This window comes from Drosophila mojavensis, unplaced genomic scaffold (genome assembly GCF_018153725.1).
Source record: "Drosophila mojavensis isolate 15081-1352.22 unplaced genomic scaffold, ASM1815372v1 contig_231, whole genome shotgun sequence".
NCBI classification, from domain to species: Eukaryota; Metazoa; Arthropoda; class Insecta; order Diptera; family Drosophilidae; genus Drosophila; species Drosophila mojavensis.
The window spans coordinates 2344234-2360140 of NW_025318772.1; the positions used below are offsets into that span (position 1 = coordinate 2344234).

General features: G+C 41.7%; 3 protein-coding genes across 20 annotated transcripts in view; 2 read left to right on the forward strand and 1 right to left on the reverse strand.

Annotated features, from left to right (window-relative positions):
• LOC6574703 (collagen alpha chain CG42342) overlaps positions 1-5333 on the reverse strand; it is a 77921-nt gene extending 72588 nt beyond the window's left edge. For 15 of the 18 annotated variants that reach the window (XM_032729779.2, XM_032729776.2, XM_015167611.3 and 12 more), the window contains exon 1: positions 4732-5333. The gene's annotated coding sequence lies outside the window, so the exon portion shown is untranslated. The remainder of the gene's footprint in view (positions 1-4731) is intronic. The other 3 variants (XM_032729786.2, XM_032729782.2, XM_002000698.4) reach the window with 1 other exon arrangement.
• A 1749-nt stretch (positions 5334-7082) lies between these two features.
• On the forward strand, positions 7083-8296 carry LOC6574706 (caspase-7). The gene is made up of 4 exons (XM_015167613.3): positions 7083-7454; positions 7544-7626; positions 7684-7933; positions 7995-8296. The coding sequence occupies exons 1-4, from the start codon at positions 7121-7123 to the stop codon at positions 8261-8263; spliced, it is 936 nt and encodes a 311-aa protein (XP_015023099.1). The 5' UTR covers positions 7083-7120; the 3' UTR covers positions 8264-8296.
• Positions 8297-9676: 1380 nt separating this feature from the next.
• On the forward strand, positions 9677-11426 carry LOC6574708 (putative gustatory receptor 89a). Its single transcript, XM_002000703.4, is given in 3 exon segments — positions 9677-9923; positions 9981-10924; positions 10991-11426. Coding segments are annotated over 2 exon segments (1098 nt in total). The 5' UTR covers positions 9677-9923; positions 9981-9991; the 3' UTR covers positions 11156-11426.
• Positions 11427-15907: the final 4481 nt, after the last annotated feature.

Sequence of the window (15907 nt, forward strand, 5' to 3'; positions counted from 1 at the left end):
AAATAAGACATTAATCTCCTAGCCATAGGCAACTAAAAGCAAACTAAGCTAAACAGAAACATTTACACACAAATAAACAAACTAAAACAGAACTTATATCATTTACTGTTTGTATACAAAAGTTAACTCTATTTGCTTGTCTTGGAGATCTTTCATTTGATAAAACTAAAAGTTTTATAAGCGGGATACTTTTCCTTATTATAAATTGCTAAATTGAGCTTGGTTTAATTTTCTTATAGATTATAAAAGTATTATTAAATCTTAAAAACTATTTTTAGTGCTTTCCATGTATATTAATAATAAAATAGCCTCAATGATTATAGTTCTTTATAAAAAAAGATATATTTGTATATGCATGTATATATGTTTTATTAACGAATTGATGATGAATTTTATTTTATTAAAACTTGCATTAATTTTCCCAGCGGTTTATTATGGAATTCCCATAAAAAAAACGGGGGAATCGGTGTATATGATTTTGTGAAAATGTATGTGACAGACCCCATAGAACTTACATATTTTTTTAAAAGCACGCTTGACTGATTTAATGTTGCATTATCTATTCCTTAGTATGACTGTAGCAGTCTTGTAAATCCTTAGAGAATTTACATATTGAAATGTATTTAGCGGTACATATCATATGATTATTCCTATTCATTTAATCCATTTTCCTAAATATGATAATCGATCATAATATCCAAAAATCCCAGACCTGTTTCCTGTGATCAGTCTTTAAATATTATGGATATTTATATACCTAACTTTCACACAATTCAGGAATTTAAATTTTAGAATAGATATGCACAGGATGCAGAGTATCTCCTAGTTGGGAGCTCTCGACTACAGCATGCTTACATTAAAGAATAATCAATCACCAGCGACCACATATGCTAATTGCCTAGCTTCAAATGATGAATCATAAAAGTTTGTAATTTATTATTTTTATGCATGCCGAATACATATCAAATATCGCTTTTCATGCAGAAAATGGAAATACTTTTCCATGGAATCAAAATAAACAAAAACATTTCGAATATTTTGTAATATGAGTAAGAATATAATGGAAATTACAATTTAAATTCTGCTTTTTTTTTTTTTTTTTTTCTACATTTTTTTAAAGAGAGCCTTTTTAAAGCGGACATTGTGCGTTCATGTCAGGGTCGAGCTAAGAACGCCGTTAAGCCCCAGCGATAAGTCAACTACAATGGGCATGCAGGTATTCTGGAATCGGGTCTATTGTAGGCTTCACTAATCAGGGATACGCATCAATGCATACCACCTCAACCTGGCCGACCTGAAGAGAATGCCGCAGCAATGCATGCTGCCTGACCACTGGCTGCATTCATCGTGCCACAATCGGCCGGTGGGTCGCTGGTGGGGCTTAAGGCCTCTTCTGTCTGGCTTTAAATGGCAAATTTAAATGCGCTTTATACGTTTTTCCCGGTACGCTGGCCTCTGGGTAATTTGTGTGCGCCTTGCAACCTGTCGCTACCACAACTCACGGCCTGCAATTTTTCAGCAGCTGACAAGATGTCGTCTCTGGCTATGCTATGCTGGGCTGGAAGCTGCGCTGCCTGCCTGCCAGCCCGTCTGCCCGTCTGCCCGTCTGCCTTGTCGGTGTGGTGCTGCATAATTGCATTGTGGTTTGGGTATTATATGTGCTTTTTCTGTCTCTTTTTTCTCCTCTCTACCCAGACACGATGTCTGCCTGGCTGCTGACTCACTTAAGACAGCGTCGTACGCTAAGCCGTTGGCTTGAGCTGATTTGCGGCTTTTAAGCCTTAAATGCATTCAGCTCATTTAATTTACAAAAGCCAAGCAAACCAGCAGCAGCTTTTATCGCTATCTCTGTCTCTCTCTCTCTCTCTCACTTTGTCTACCTTGCTCTTTAAGCCACACACTCTCTCTCTCTCTCTCTCTCTCTCTCTCTTTTTCTCTCTCATTCTCTGCCTCAGTTTCTCGTTTATTATATAATTAAGTTAAAGTGAGCGGCGGCTGGCAATTTGCATGCAGCTCCCATCGCCCATCTCCCATCGCAGAGTCTCCAGCTCCAACCCCCATTTTTCGATTTGACAGCTCTGCACGCTAATTTCTTAATTTTCACCTTCCGCTTTTGCGGTGGCAACTAACTAGCGACAGCAGCAGACATAGAACCACACAGCCGCAGCTCCACAGCAGCCCGACCCGTATCCGTATCCGCACCCAGCTAAAGTCTATACATAGCCGTGTGAAGCGCTACCCCTTTCTGTTGCCTGCCTGCCTGTCCGTCTGTCTATCAGTCCAAAAATCATTTCCGTAATTCTATGTCTATTATTATTATTATGACTTTTATTGTTATGCTCAACTGTTGGCTACCGCTGCTGCTGCTGCTGCTGTTGCTGCTGTTATCAACACCCGCTACCATGGCGCGACGACCCCAAACAGAACTTCAGGCTGAGGCATTAACTGTCCAGCGCCAACCTCCCCTTTCGCTGATTGCTGTTGCTGGTTCATTCGCGCGTTAAATGTGCTTGATAGGTTAGGGGTTAGGGGCTTGGGGTAGGGGCTAGGGCGGTAAATGAAACCCCCTCTATTCGATTTGAAACTAGGAATGGTTCATGCCTTCGCTCTGCTCTTTGGCTCGATGGCCGTTTCGTGTTCAATTTAGCGTCATAATTTCGTTGATGGCATGGACTGTGCTCGTCTTTCAACCCACACCCCAAACAGCAGCTTGCCTCTGGCCCCAACACCCCAACGTCGCACCGCTCCACTTGCCCCTTGCCAGTTGCCACTTCGCCCTGTCACAGTTGCTGTCAAGTGTTTTGTTAAGTTCATCAAAATTGTCGCCGGCTGGCGGTGCTGCTGCTGCTGTGGCTGCTGGTGGTGCTGCCGCCTCCATTTAACGCAATTTTTAGTTGCCGCAGTCGCGTCTACTTGACTGTCATTCATGCGCCCATTTCATTCATTCATTCATTCACTCAGCCATTCAAGCAGTTCACGCCATTTACAGTTACAATTAATGTTTGTTTGCATGTCGCCCGCATCGCCCCCCACACACACAACATCAAAGCAGTCCCAAGGCAATTCACCTAAGCCTCCTGCCCCTCCTCACCGTGCTCTCTCACAGCACTCTTATCAAAGCATCTAAAAGCTTGCATATTTCATAAGAGCCAAGTTCATAAAAAAAGAACGTCGAAAATGCGAATCCGACCAGCCTGGCCAATTGCCCCCGGGGAGCATAAAGGGTCGTTGTGTGGCAAAAAGCGCAACCTTTGCACCAAGCGCCTGGCACCGCCAAGCAACAAGCAACATAAATAAATATATTTTTTATTTTTTTTTTACGCCTTGCACCTAGCCACTGCCTCTGGGACAATCACCTGAACCACCTGGATGCTTGGGATGCCTCTGGCCAACTGGGGCCTGTCATAAAGTATGTTAAATATTTGTTGAGCAAGGTGCGTGCAGTAATTTCTGAACACCGTCTCGGAGTTCATTAGATTTGTCGACTCAACTTGGTCCCGCTGCGGCAGAGGGTTTACCGTTCAAGAAGAGGTAGAAACGGTTGACAGCTGGTCACACTGGTCACACAATGGCCAGATAACGGAATACTGTTGTCTTACAGGCTATGCTGAGACGTTTAATGATAGATGCCTACTTATGCAAATACTAAAATAGCAGTATTTTATCTAGTATTATTTTATCAGTAAATAGTTGAATATGATGGGGATGGATAGGTATATAAAGCAATTTATCCTGGAAATTTAATTAGAAATATGTTATATGATATTTAAATCTACTTTGCCTGGATAAGGTGCCCAACTTGATACCATATTCTCTCTTAAATATTTTCTTTAATGTATAAATTTTAAAATTTGATAAAGTTATTAATAAAGGTAACAGAACAGTTATTTGAAAATATATAAATATATAAAAAAAATATATATATATATATATATATATATATATATATATATATATATATATATATAACGATGTAAAAATTATCAAAATTTTAAGATAAAACTAATATAAAACTCCATGTAAAATTTCTTGAATAAATGGGATATTCAAATAGTCGATCAAAATATATTTATTTCATATAGTATATATCAAGCGATACTTAACATTGAATTTTCTAGAAATCGAGCGAATTAATAATTAATAATAATCTTCTTCTTATATAATCGTCAGAATGGAAGACTGGGAATAATATAGAGTTCAATAAAATTGTAATTAATCATAAATCAGATCTAAGCAAGTGTATTGCATCTTCGGCAATCCTAAGCTAACGGCTCCAACTTTTTTTTACGGTTCTCTCTTTTTTGCACTTTGGCGGGCATTCGCCTAAAAGCGTGCAGGCATTTTTTTTTCATTGTTGTTTCTTTTCTTTTTTGTATGAATTTTTATTCTTCTGTTGAGCTGCTTTTGATTTGATTTCGTTTATGCTGTGAGTTTTTGCCTTTTGTCATTCGCTCAACCACCACCCTAATTTGTTGTTGTTGTACACGTTTTGCATACAAAACTCACATTCACACAAACACATTCATACGTGTAGCTCACATGTATAGAGGGGTAAACCAGCTCATTATGTACAAACATGTTCACACACACACACACTCACACATACTCACATATGCTCACAACATGTAAGAATGTTGATTTTATTGAATGCGTGTATGTCTGCTTGTGTGCATGTGTGTGTGTGTGTGTGTGTGTGTGTGTATGAGTGTCGAGTGCAACTCTTTTACATACTTTGTGCTTGCACCTTGGCGTTTCACTTTTTCGGCTGTCGTTGTTGCTTATTTTGTTGTTATTGTTGTTGCTGCGGCTGCCGCTGCTGATGCGACGAACGATTTATGCACTTAACATAATTTAATTTCCAAAAAAGTGCCGCAACCAACAATAATTTAAAGCTAGCACTTGGCACACAGACACTTCTTGCTTGTTGTTGCGGTTGTTGTTACAGCTTTGTTTTGTTTGGCTTTGCTTTCCTTTCTTTTTCTCTTTCTTCTTTTTGTATTTTTTCTTCAGCTGATGTAGCTGTTGCTGTTGTTGTTGTTGTAGCTGGGAGGCCTTTAATCAAAAAGCAACAGAAACGCTAAAATGAATACAAGTACCGCGCGCGGAGTAAACGGCTGGCACTAGTAGCTCCCAAATGCTTGGACGAATCGGGTGCTGCAGGCAAATTATTCGCGAGCCACTCATACACTTGCACTCACTCGCACAAACACACTGAAATAACTCGACGTTCGCTATGTTTTCTGTTTAGTTTTGACAATCGCTTCGCTTCCGCACCGTTTCAACACGTCCGCTCGCAATGCAAGTCGTCGCGCAACTGAAAACTGGAAATGAAACTAAGTTGTTGCTATTGCTGCTGCCGCTGCTTCTGTTGCTATTGCTCTTGCTGCTGCGACCGCTGCCAGCGTCGCACAGTGGCTCTCTGCGCATGTTGTGGATGCGATAGCTACATGGGCAATAGGAATATCTTTTAATGCTTTAAATTCAATATTATTCTTATTTTGTGAAGCGTTTGTATTATTATTAGAGAATCTTTATAATACAAATTCAATGCGTATACGTAGAACGGGATATATTCATATTGTATATTTCATATATTAACTTTAAGTAAAACGTATAACGCAATCCAATATTTTTATCATGCAGAATGTTCAGTAGAAGAATAAGAAATAAATCGTTATAAGTAGAATTAATCTTATAAATATGATTAAAACTATAAATCACTCTCATAATATTATGAGTATCTCTTTGAATATTTTTATTCAAGCAATTCTAAAATATTTAAGCTAATTTAAATCTACCTTCGCAATACAACCATTTTGCCTCACTGTGCGTATGTAGATGATGCTGCTGTTGTTATCGTGTATATGTTCTCTTCTTGCCATCGCTGATGCTGCTGATTTGGATTGTTGTTCTCTGCAATGCAATCGCATTGGCAATCGCCATCGACGGAAGGTTTGATTTTTGTCTGCGGTCGCATCAAACTAAAGCACTGTGAAATTGAGCGTATAATGGGAAAGCCATAATTAAATTCAATTGAAAATGGAATTAATGCAGATGTGGAATAATGACAAAAATTCTTTGCTTGAACTAATGGAATTTCGCATTAAGAATAGTAGCTGCATTGTTTTAATTAATCTAATTATATCAATTTAGCCCTTGTTTGCAAAGCTTTACAGCACGAAAAATAATGTAATAATTAAATTAACCAACCAGAGCTCCTGTTGACCAACAAAAAAGCATTCCATGAAAATAATCTAGTCCTATTAATTAGCCAAAATAGTTTTTCTATGGCCAGGCCTGCAGCACTGTTTCATTTGCCACACGTTCCACACGGCGCGCAACACACACGCACGCACACTCTCTTAGCCGGCGCCGACTCTCTTAGGCGAAGCGCTCTCTTTGAACGCAACGCACTAACGGTACCTTTGGATGCCAGTACACTGACAATTGGGCACTGCGTGCGTACTGGCGGCCGCCACACTGACACAAGCCCACTGCAATGGAGTCCTCTGAGGCGAAACACTTTCGTGCTCTTTGGGTGCCATACTCATTTCCGGTTTCCGTTGCTTTGTGTGCGTGCAAAATTTGAATTGCGTTGCGAACTTTGGCGTCCTGTGTCTCTATATTCAACGTCATTTCTTCGATGTCTTCCTATTTTTTTTTTTTTTTTTTTTTTTTCCTTTTGCCCTTTTGCGTATTGCGATTTATGGAAAACACATTAATAGCCAAGGTTGTGGAGCAGGACCGAGCTGGCGGATGTTTGTAATTTCCATGAGCAATGTCAAGAGCGCGCCCATTGACGACAACTGCGGGATGAAGGGCCCCCAAAATTTCTCATTTGTGGGCGTGACTCGTTGCCTAAATCTAATTGTCTGCTTGCAGCTGAAAAACTCATTCTATTAGCTGCCAATTGCCGGCAATGAAGAGAACTTCCCTTGAAGCAGGCTAATCAACAGTTAGATACCAAAGAGTTTGGGGGAGAGGAGCCGAGTCGCGTGTGTTGGAGCGAGCTTTGAAGGTGATAAGAAGCGCATTGATAAGATAAGCACAGCTGGCAGCATTAGAATTGAGGCGAGAGCTTTGGCCATTAGTCACTAGCTGGATCGCGTACACGACGGACATGGACGATACGGACTTTTCGCTCAATTTCGGCAAAAATAACAAGCACAAGAAAGACAAAGCGGATGCTACGAAAGTCGTTAGTACGCCCACGTCAGAGGCGGATCTGAGCCGAATCATCATCTCCAGACCGACGACCGAGGATACCTACGAGAATTGTCCACGTGCCGGCATTGCCCTGATCCTCAATCATAAGGATGTCAAGGGACACAAGCAGCGCGTGGGCACCGAACGGGATCGCGACGCGATACAGAAATCTCTGCTCGGCTATGGGTTCGATGTGCGCACCTATAACGATCTAACCTTCGCCGAAATCAACGACTTGCTCAGAGAGGGTGAGTAATGCCTGTTCTATTTATATAAATAAGTATGTGTATATTAATATATGATAATGACTTTTATCGGAAATTCCATTCGGTTGCAGTGGCACGCGAGGATCACAGTCAAAATGACTGTTTCGCTCTCGTCGTCATGTCGCACGGCGATGAGGGCAAGGTCTATGCCAAGGTATGTCTCAGATTGGTCGCCACAGAGATCTCTATTGGATATAAAATTTGCTTCTAGGACATGGCGTATCCCGTTGAACGTCTGTGGAATCCCTTTCTGGGCGACAGCTGCAAGACCCTGGTGAACAAGCCAAAGCTCTTCTTCATACAAGCCTGTCGCGGCGACAATGTGGAACGGGCCGTGGAGTACTCCGGCATCGTGGTCATGACCAGGGAGCTGGCTCCAGCTGCAGCACCCACAGCACAGCCCATCACCTATGCCATACCCAGCACGGCGGATATGCTGGCCTTCTACTCAACCTTCGAGAGTGAGTAAACCGAATCATAGAAATAAAATTCAATATCTAAAGACTGGACTCCAATTTCCAGGATTCTACTCGTTCCGCAATGTTGAGGTCGGCTCCTGGTTCATCCAGAGTCTCTGTCAGGTGCTCGACTCGGCTGCCAGCAATGAGGCCAGCCGGCCGGAGGGCGTGGATCTGCTGCGTCTGCTGACCGCAGTCAATCGCAAGGTCGCCTACGAGTATCAATCGAACACGAAGAACGAGGCGCTCAACCAGATGAAGGAAATGCCCAATTTTATGTCCACATTAACTAAAACTTTTAATTTGCGCGTCAAACCGAAAAATAATAATTAAAAAATAATAATTATTTTAATAAATGAGTACTACATGTACGATATAATCTGTATCTGTATCTGTATCTGTATCTGTATCTGTATCTGTATCTGTATCTGTATCTGTATCTGTATCTGTATCTGTATCTGTATCTGTATCTGTATCTGTATCTGTATCTGTATCTGTATCTGTATCTGTATCTGTATCTGTATCTGTATCTGTATCTGTATCTGTATCTGTATCTGTATCTGTATCTGTATCTGTATCTGTATCTGTATCTGTATCTGTATCTGTATCTGTATCTGTATCTGTATCTGTATCTGTATCTGTATCTGTATCTGTATCTGTATCTGTATCTGTATCTGTATCTGTATCTGTATCTGTATCTGTATCTGTATCTGTATCTGTATCTGTATCTGTATCTGTATCTGTATCTGTATCTGTATCTGTATCTGTATCTGTATCTGTATCTGTATCTGTATCTGTATCTGTATCTGTATCTGTATCTGTATCTGTATCTGTATCTGTATCTGTATCTGTATCTGTATCTGTATCTGTATCTGTATCTGTATCTGTATCTGTATCTGTATCTGTATCTGTATCTGTATCTGTATCTGTATCTGTATCTGTATCTGTATCTGTATCTGTATCTGTATCTGTATCTGTATCTGTATCTGTATCTGTATCTGTATCTGTATCTGTATCTGTATCTGTATCTGTATCTGTATCTGTATCTGTATCTGTATCTGTATCTGTATCTGTATCTGTATCTGTATCTGTATCTGTATCTGTATCTGTATCTGTATCTGTATCTGTATCTGTATCTGTATCTGTATCTGTATCTGTATCTGTATCTGTATCTGTATCTGTATCTGTATCTGTATCTGTATCTGTATCTGTATCTGTATCTGTATCTGTATCTGTATCTGTATCTGTATCTGTATCTGTATCTGTATCTGTATCTGTATCTGTATCTGTATCTGTATCTGTATCTGTATCTGTATCTGTATCTGTATCTGTATCTGTATCTGTATCTGTATCTGTATCTGTATCTGTATCTGTATCTGTATCTGTATCTGTATCTGTATCTGTATCTGTATCTGTATCTGTATCTGTATCTGTATCTGTATCTGTATCTGTATCTGTATCTGTATCTGTATCTGTATCTGTATCTGTATCTGTATCTGTATCTGTATCTGTATCTGTATCTGTATCTGTATCTGTATCTGTATCTGTATCTGTATCTGTATCTGTATCTGTATCTGTATCTGTATCTGTATCTGTATCTGTATCTGTATCTGTATCTGTATCTGTATCTGTATCTGTATCTGTATCTGTATCTGTATCTGTATCTGTATCTGTATCTGTATCTGTATCTGTATCTGTATCTGTATATGTATCTGTATCTGTATCTGTGTTCACATATCGAAACTCATTTAATTGTCTTCTTTATAGAGCATATTTAGTATATGTAACTACTACCTATCGATCGCTATATTTTGCTTTCATTGTTTTTCTTTAACGATAGAGTTTTTGTTGTCACACTTATCTGGAATTGCGCTAATGCCGCTGGGACGCGATAACGTGTTGCGCGAGCAACGTTTATAGCTGTGGTTAGATTTTTAACAGTCAGCCGTGGCCCAGCTTGAATGCTCATAATCACTGGAAGGGGCATGGGGCGGTAAGTGCATTTATATAACTTGGTTTTGCGCTTGCAACTGCCACGCGCCTCTTTCAGTTGCATTCAACATGCCGCGTTTGCCACACTTCGGTGCGCTGTGCCTCCTGCTGCTGTTGCGCCTGTGGCAGGCGCTGGGTCTGGCGCCGCTCAGCTTTAGTTGGGGGCGTGGCGCCCGCTGTCGCCGCCTGGTGACGGCCAGCGCCTGGCTGCACTGGCTCGGTCTGTTGGCGCTGTCGCCGCTGCTGCTGCGCCAGAGCCTGGCCCTCTACGAGGCGACCAACGTGAAGCACTCGACCCTGTTCAAGCACATCGCGCTGGCCACGATGGCCGGCGATGTTACCATATCGCTGGCTCTGCTGGGCGCCCACGTCTGGCAGCGCCGCCGCCTGGCCCGGCTGCTGAACGGGCTGGCGCGCCTGCAGCGCCGGCACACGCTCAGCTGACCGGCCACGCTGCTGATGTGGGCCAAGCTGCTGCTGTCGCTGTACGAGCTGCTCTGCAACGTGCCCTTCCTGCAGCAGAACGCCGCGCGGCTGCCCTGGCTGCAGCTGCTGGCGTACGGCATCCAGCTCTATGTGCAGCACATGAGCAGCGTCTTCGGCAACGGCGTCTTCGGTGCGCTGCTCCTCCTGCTGGGCTGCATGCAGCAGCTGGAGTGGCAATGGCAGCAGCCGGATGCAGCGTGCCAACAGCGTCGACTCCTGCGACGCGAGAGGCGTCTGTTGCGGGTCTGCGACGACTTCGTCAGCGTCCTGCAACTGGGCATCTTCCTGCTGGTCATTGGCAACTTCATCAACATTCTGGCCAACATGTACGCCTACATGTCGTACTTTGTGGAGCGGCACGGCATCCCCCTGACCATATCGAACTATTGTGCGATTGTCGCCATTCAGCTCTACGCCCTCATCCTGGCCACGCAAATGTGTCAGGAGCAACACAGGAAGCTGCGCAGTCGTAGCCTGGAGCAGTGCTATGTGCCAGAGCAGTTGACCGAGGAGCAGGTGCGTTTCAGCTCAATTTTTTGTGAATTCCTCAGCTCAGCTCAGACTTCTTACTGATGCTTGCAGGCTGCGCTGCCGACGCCGCTGCTGATGTGGCCCCTGGACAATCTGAAGTTCTCCATTTTGGGCCTCTTCAATTTGGACAACGCCTTTTGGCTGTTTCTCGTCTCGTACGCCGTCAATTTCATTGTCATCATTTTGCAGTTCACCGTAGAGAATATAAAGCGATAGAAAGCTTTCTGTTTGGTTTGCGTATTGGCTTAGCGATGACAGCTACCACTGCAGCTGGCGCCATCTATAGTTCATTGTTGCGCTTGTCTTTAATCTCATTTTTAACGCTTCTTTTTTTTTTTTGGTTTTTTGAATAGACGCATAAACTGGATAAGAAAGTGGCCAAAATTCATGAGCCACCCAGCGTAGGAAAAGAAAAAAAAACTAGTTGCTGCAAAAGACGACACCTGTCCAGATTATGATACTCTTAATATATATACTATTGATTGAATCGAACAATATACAAAGTTTATGAATTTATGAACTAAATTATTTGCTTCGAATTTACATATTATCGATGAATGTAGATTACATAATGTAAACTATTGTGAATGGGGTATTGTGAATTTTAGTTGAACTATGGAAAGACTTGTTTGATTAACTAATGGAGTTCCAGAATGCGGGAATACTTGAAGAGGAGGGATCTTATGCAGACTGCGAATATTATGAAATTGAGATAGATATAGTGAAACATGGGCGTAAAAATATAGGGAAAGAGATAGAGAAAGTACGAGAAGAAACTTTGAAAGAGACAAAGAGAGAGAATAAGAAAGGGAGTGACAGTGGAGAGAGAGAGAGAGTAAAGAAAGGGCAGAGAGAGAGGTAGAGCGAATGAGACAGCAAGACAATAGATAGAAAGATTCTGAGAGAAAGAAGGAGATGTATAGAGAAAGAGATTTCTCTATGAATAAGAAGAGGAAGAGAGAGAAATACAAATGAGATCTTCAAATAATTAGATAGAAAAATATAGACAAAAAAGATATAGGGATACATACAGTAAGAGATAGAACAAAGAAAACTAGAGAGGAAATGAGAGAGAAAGTGAAATAAGAGAGAGAGATAGGGAGATAGAGCGTGTAAGACAAATAAACAGATAAAGAGTGAATTGATAATAGATTGGCGAGTTACTCAAGAAATTTAACAAATTTAGTATTAGATTTGAATTTTGGCAACTTTTTGCAGCTTTAAGCTATTGTCAAGTTGTCAAGGTCAAGGTTATTATTTGTAATCATCTTCATTTAAACTCTGCTATTATTGATTAGAAATAGTAACCCAATACATGACCTCGAGCGACAAATCAACAAATTTATATAGGCACATATATATAGATATATATATGTGAATATATGTATGTATTTCATTTGACCATAGCGCAATACATATTGTATTAACTCCACTTCCATTCATTTCTATACAGCTGACGAATAATTTGAAGCAGATTTCTTCAACTGTCTATTGTCATGTCTTTTGATGGCATTATAAACAACTTAGTTGGTCAAAATTTCGCGAAAATACATTTAAATTTCATATAAGTTTCATGTCATTAAAGCTTTTGAATATTCCATTTTATTTGATTAACTCTACATCGGTCTGCCTTTTTTCAGTTATGCAAATCTTAGACTTCGATCCACTTCACTCAGTAATAGTTCTAGTTACATAATTCAAACACAATCCATGCCTCCTGCTGCAACCCATAGGCACTTAACAAAGCATATCAAATGTGCAGTTGGGTTGCATCATTCACAAATCATTCAAAGCGCAAAAAGCAAGTTTTTGGGGACTGAAGCAGCTCACAGATTGAATGGGGCAAAATCGTAATCCAATTTTGATGATATGCATAGTTGAATTAGCTTTAGACTTTGGTTGGACTGAGACGATTTCCTGCTTTCACTTCGACAGCCGCACAGCAACCCAGCAACTGCTTGAGCTGCCCTCGCTATTAGCATATAGACATATAGCATATATATGAAGTACTTTTTCCAGCTAACCGCAAGTATAGGAGCCTCTGCACGCGCCAATTTTCCAGACCGCTGGGCGGACGACGCTTGCAGCTTGTCCCTCAGGCCCCACCTGCCCAGCCCTGCCCTGCCCTGCCCTGCCCTGCCCCGCTTCACTGGCTGGCACATCGGCTCCACTCAGGTGTTATGCAAAGGCTATTAGCCACAAGCCGTTGTTGTTGTTGTTCGGTTTTGATCTAGAGATCAGCCTTTTGTTGTTATTGTTGCTATTCGCTTTTGTTCGGCCCATTCGCTTTTGCATTCTGTGGAGCCCATCTCCAGCCACAGCCACAGCAACAGCCCATCTTCAGCTCCGGCTATGACCAGCACCGTTAGGACGCCTCTTCACTAGGCTCGACTCCAGCCTGAGCATCGGCTTGGCGGGGTGGCATACGCTTTAGCTTATCGCATTGTTGTGTTTACCTCTCTTATCTTCGTCTGCTTCTTCTTCGTTTGATTTCTGATCTGCAGAAAGCAGCAGCAGCTGCGCTTGGTTGAAGCTCGACGCGCTAAACAACTGAGAATGGGGCGTGTTAATGGCCAAGTCGGCTAACGTGAACGCTGGGCACAGTAGCTCATCAAGCGCACCTTGCGCACTGTATGGCCCATACCCTAGGCGAATTGCGTAAGCTGGGGCATATTGGCACTGTAACTGAGGAGATCCAGTATTCGCTTTGTGAACGTTTTCTTCTTTCCTCTTACATCTATCTACAAGGATAATGATTATTAATAGTAGTTATGAATATTAATTACAAATATCGATAAAAATCGATTTCGAACAAAACTTTGCCTATCAATTGAACAGAGTGAGCAAGTTTGTAGCTCTGAATTCAAGCAATCTTAAAGCTAAGCATTGTGGCATTTGACTTGAATAAATTCATATTCGCATATTTCATAAGCAGCCCAATTCCTTTTTGGTGTTCGATAATTATCGATAATTATCGATGTTAATTTGTTCTTTTGCGCCAAACTCGAAATGCATTGAAGCTCTAGGCAATAGAATTTATATACAACCCATTTAGTATACGCACATATCAGAAACATTTATTTTACCTATATACATTGTTTTTGTATCGAAAGAGAGTATACTGGCTTGGTGAATTTAGTATTCAATATAAGCACAGAACCTAGAAATCTGACACATTTCGATCTCTCATTTCAGTTACAAACTTAAAATACTTCTTCTATAGGGTATTCCCTCGTCGTGCACTCTCCGCCTAAGCACTTTGGCTTCCTCATCTTCTGCTGGCACTGCCATTTCTTCTTCTTCTACTGCATGTTTATGTTAATAAGTTTGGCTGTTTATTGTTTTTATTATTACAAAGTCTATTGCCATTTTGCTGTTGTTGTTGCCTTCTCTGTTGTTGCCTTTTGGGCTAGTCTTCCTTCTTTCATTTCTTTACATTTCCATTTCATTTTATTTCAATTCATTTCATTTCTTTTGAATTGCTTTCATTATAAGGCCATAAACAAAGCTTTAACGGTCTCTTTGTTTTATCAAAATATCTGTCATATATGTATGTTATCTAAGTTTTAGCTATGAAGCAGGATAAAAGCTTAGCTGCGCGGCTGCTGCGGCTGCTGCTGCTGCATTCTTTTGACCCAGACTTTGTTGGGGCGCATTTTCTTCATTTTCCTGCCACTTGCTGCACTTGTCGCTCTTCTGCTGCTCGCTCTTCTTCTTGTTGTTGGAAAACTCGTCGCATCATCTGCTCGCATAGAGCCAGCTAGACTTAACTTGGCTTGCGGCTTGCGGCTGGGCCAGCTCGATTCAGTTGATCGCGAGGTGTTTGCGCTGTCGGTTGTGCGCGATGTAAGAGAGACTCCAACTCTGTCTGTGGGTGTGTGTGTGTTTCGCGCGCGTGTGTCTGTGTTTATTTCGGTTCAATTGTATCCAAAAAACGCATTCAACAAAAGTACAAACAAACGAATTCATAGATATTCGCTGAGTGTGCCAAAAATTATGGCTGGGCTGAGCCTAATTTATGCCGCCTGCTTGGCCGCCTGGATGATCAGCCTGTGCGTAGCTGTGGCCCAAACGGGATTAGAGCAAGGCAAGTGGCACTTGTTATGGCCTTGTTAGTGAGTGTGTGTGTCTATGCGTGTGTGTGTGTGTGCGTATTAGAGAGTTGTGCGTGTGGATTTGTCAATGCAGCTTCGACGTCTCCAAAGCCTCTTGAAGTCTTCCAGTCTGCGGCTCTTTCAGCTTCGGCTCTTTCCTTTTGTTGCATTGGCCAACTTGTTTGTCGCGCTGCACCGTTAAATAACCCCAATTTCAATTTGAACGCTGTAAATTTACATATGTCTGCGACGATAAGAGACTAGGAAGCGGGAGCTCAATCAATTGGTCAATTTGTTGGCCTGTTGATGCAACATGTGGCACACAGTTGGGCCAGGCACTGACTGACGCAGCACAAAACTTGTTGCCCCATTTCCCAACCAGCTCCTGCGTCCACATACACACACACTCACACACGCGCGTCCCATAAACAGCAAAAAGTTTAGGTGGCCCAAAGTTGAAACGAAGAACTGGAAACACTTAAAGAGTTGCCGCAATTTTCTAATTAAGTTTTCATTTGAGCGTCTCTTGGAATATATGTATATAAAACACTAACCGCTTGAACTTAATGCTTAAGTATACCAACGGCTCACCCCACTTGACCCACCGCCCCACCAACAAGTTTCCTATGAGAAACACTGAGCGGCGCTAGTTAAATGTGAAATGCACTCAAATTAAATATTATTTACACGATGGAAGAGCGGGGCGCAGTGACAATCGAGTGAATGTGCCATAAACTGTGAATGATAGATATTATGTTAAACTAGTTCGATTCGAAAACTAGGTAATATCGATCTCAAGTGTTACAAGGCTAGTCAAATTAAAACTGGAGCTCGTGCCATTATCGAATGGCACTAAGATAAAGCAATCTCAATG

What these genes read in the sequence shown, in the direction of transcription:
- LOC6574706 (XM_015167613.3), top strand. Translation starts at nt 7,121, where the DNA reads ATGGACGATACGGACTTTTCGCTCAATTTCGGCAAAAATAACAAGCAC. An exon ending in AGGGCAAGGTCTATGCCAAG is followed by an intron (nt 7,627 to 7,683) that starts GTATGTCTCAGA and finishes ATTTGCTTCTAG; the next exon opens with GACATGGCGTATCCCGTTGA. An exon ending in CTTCTACTCAACCTTCGAGA is followed by an intron (nt 7,934 to 7,994) that starts GTGAGTAAACCG and finishes TCCAATTTCCAG; the next exon opens with GATTCTACTCGTTCCGCAAT.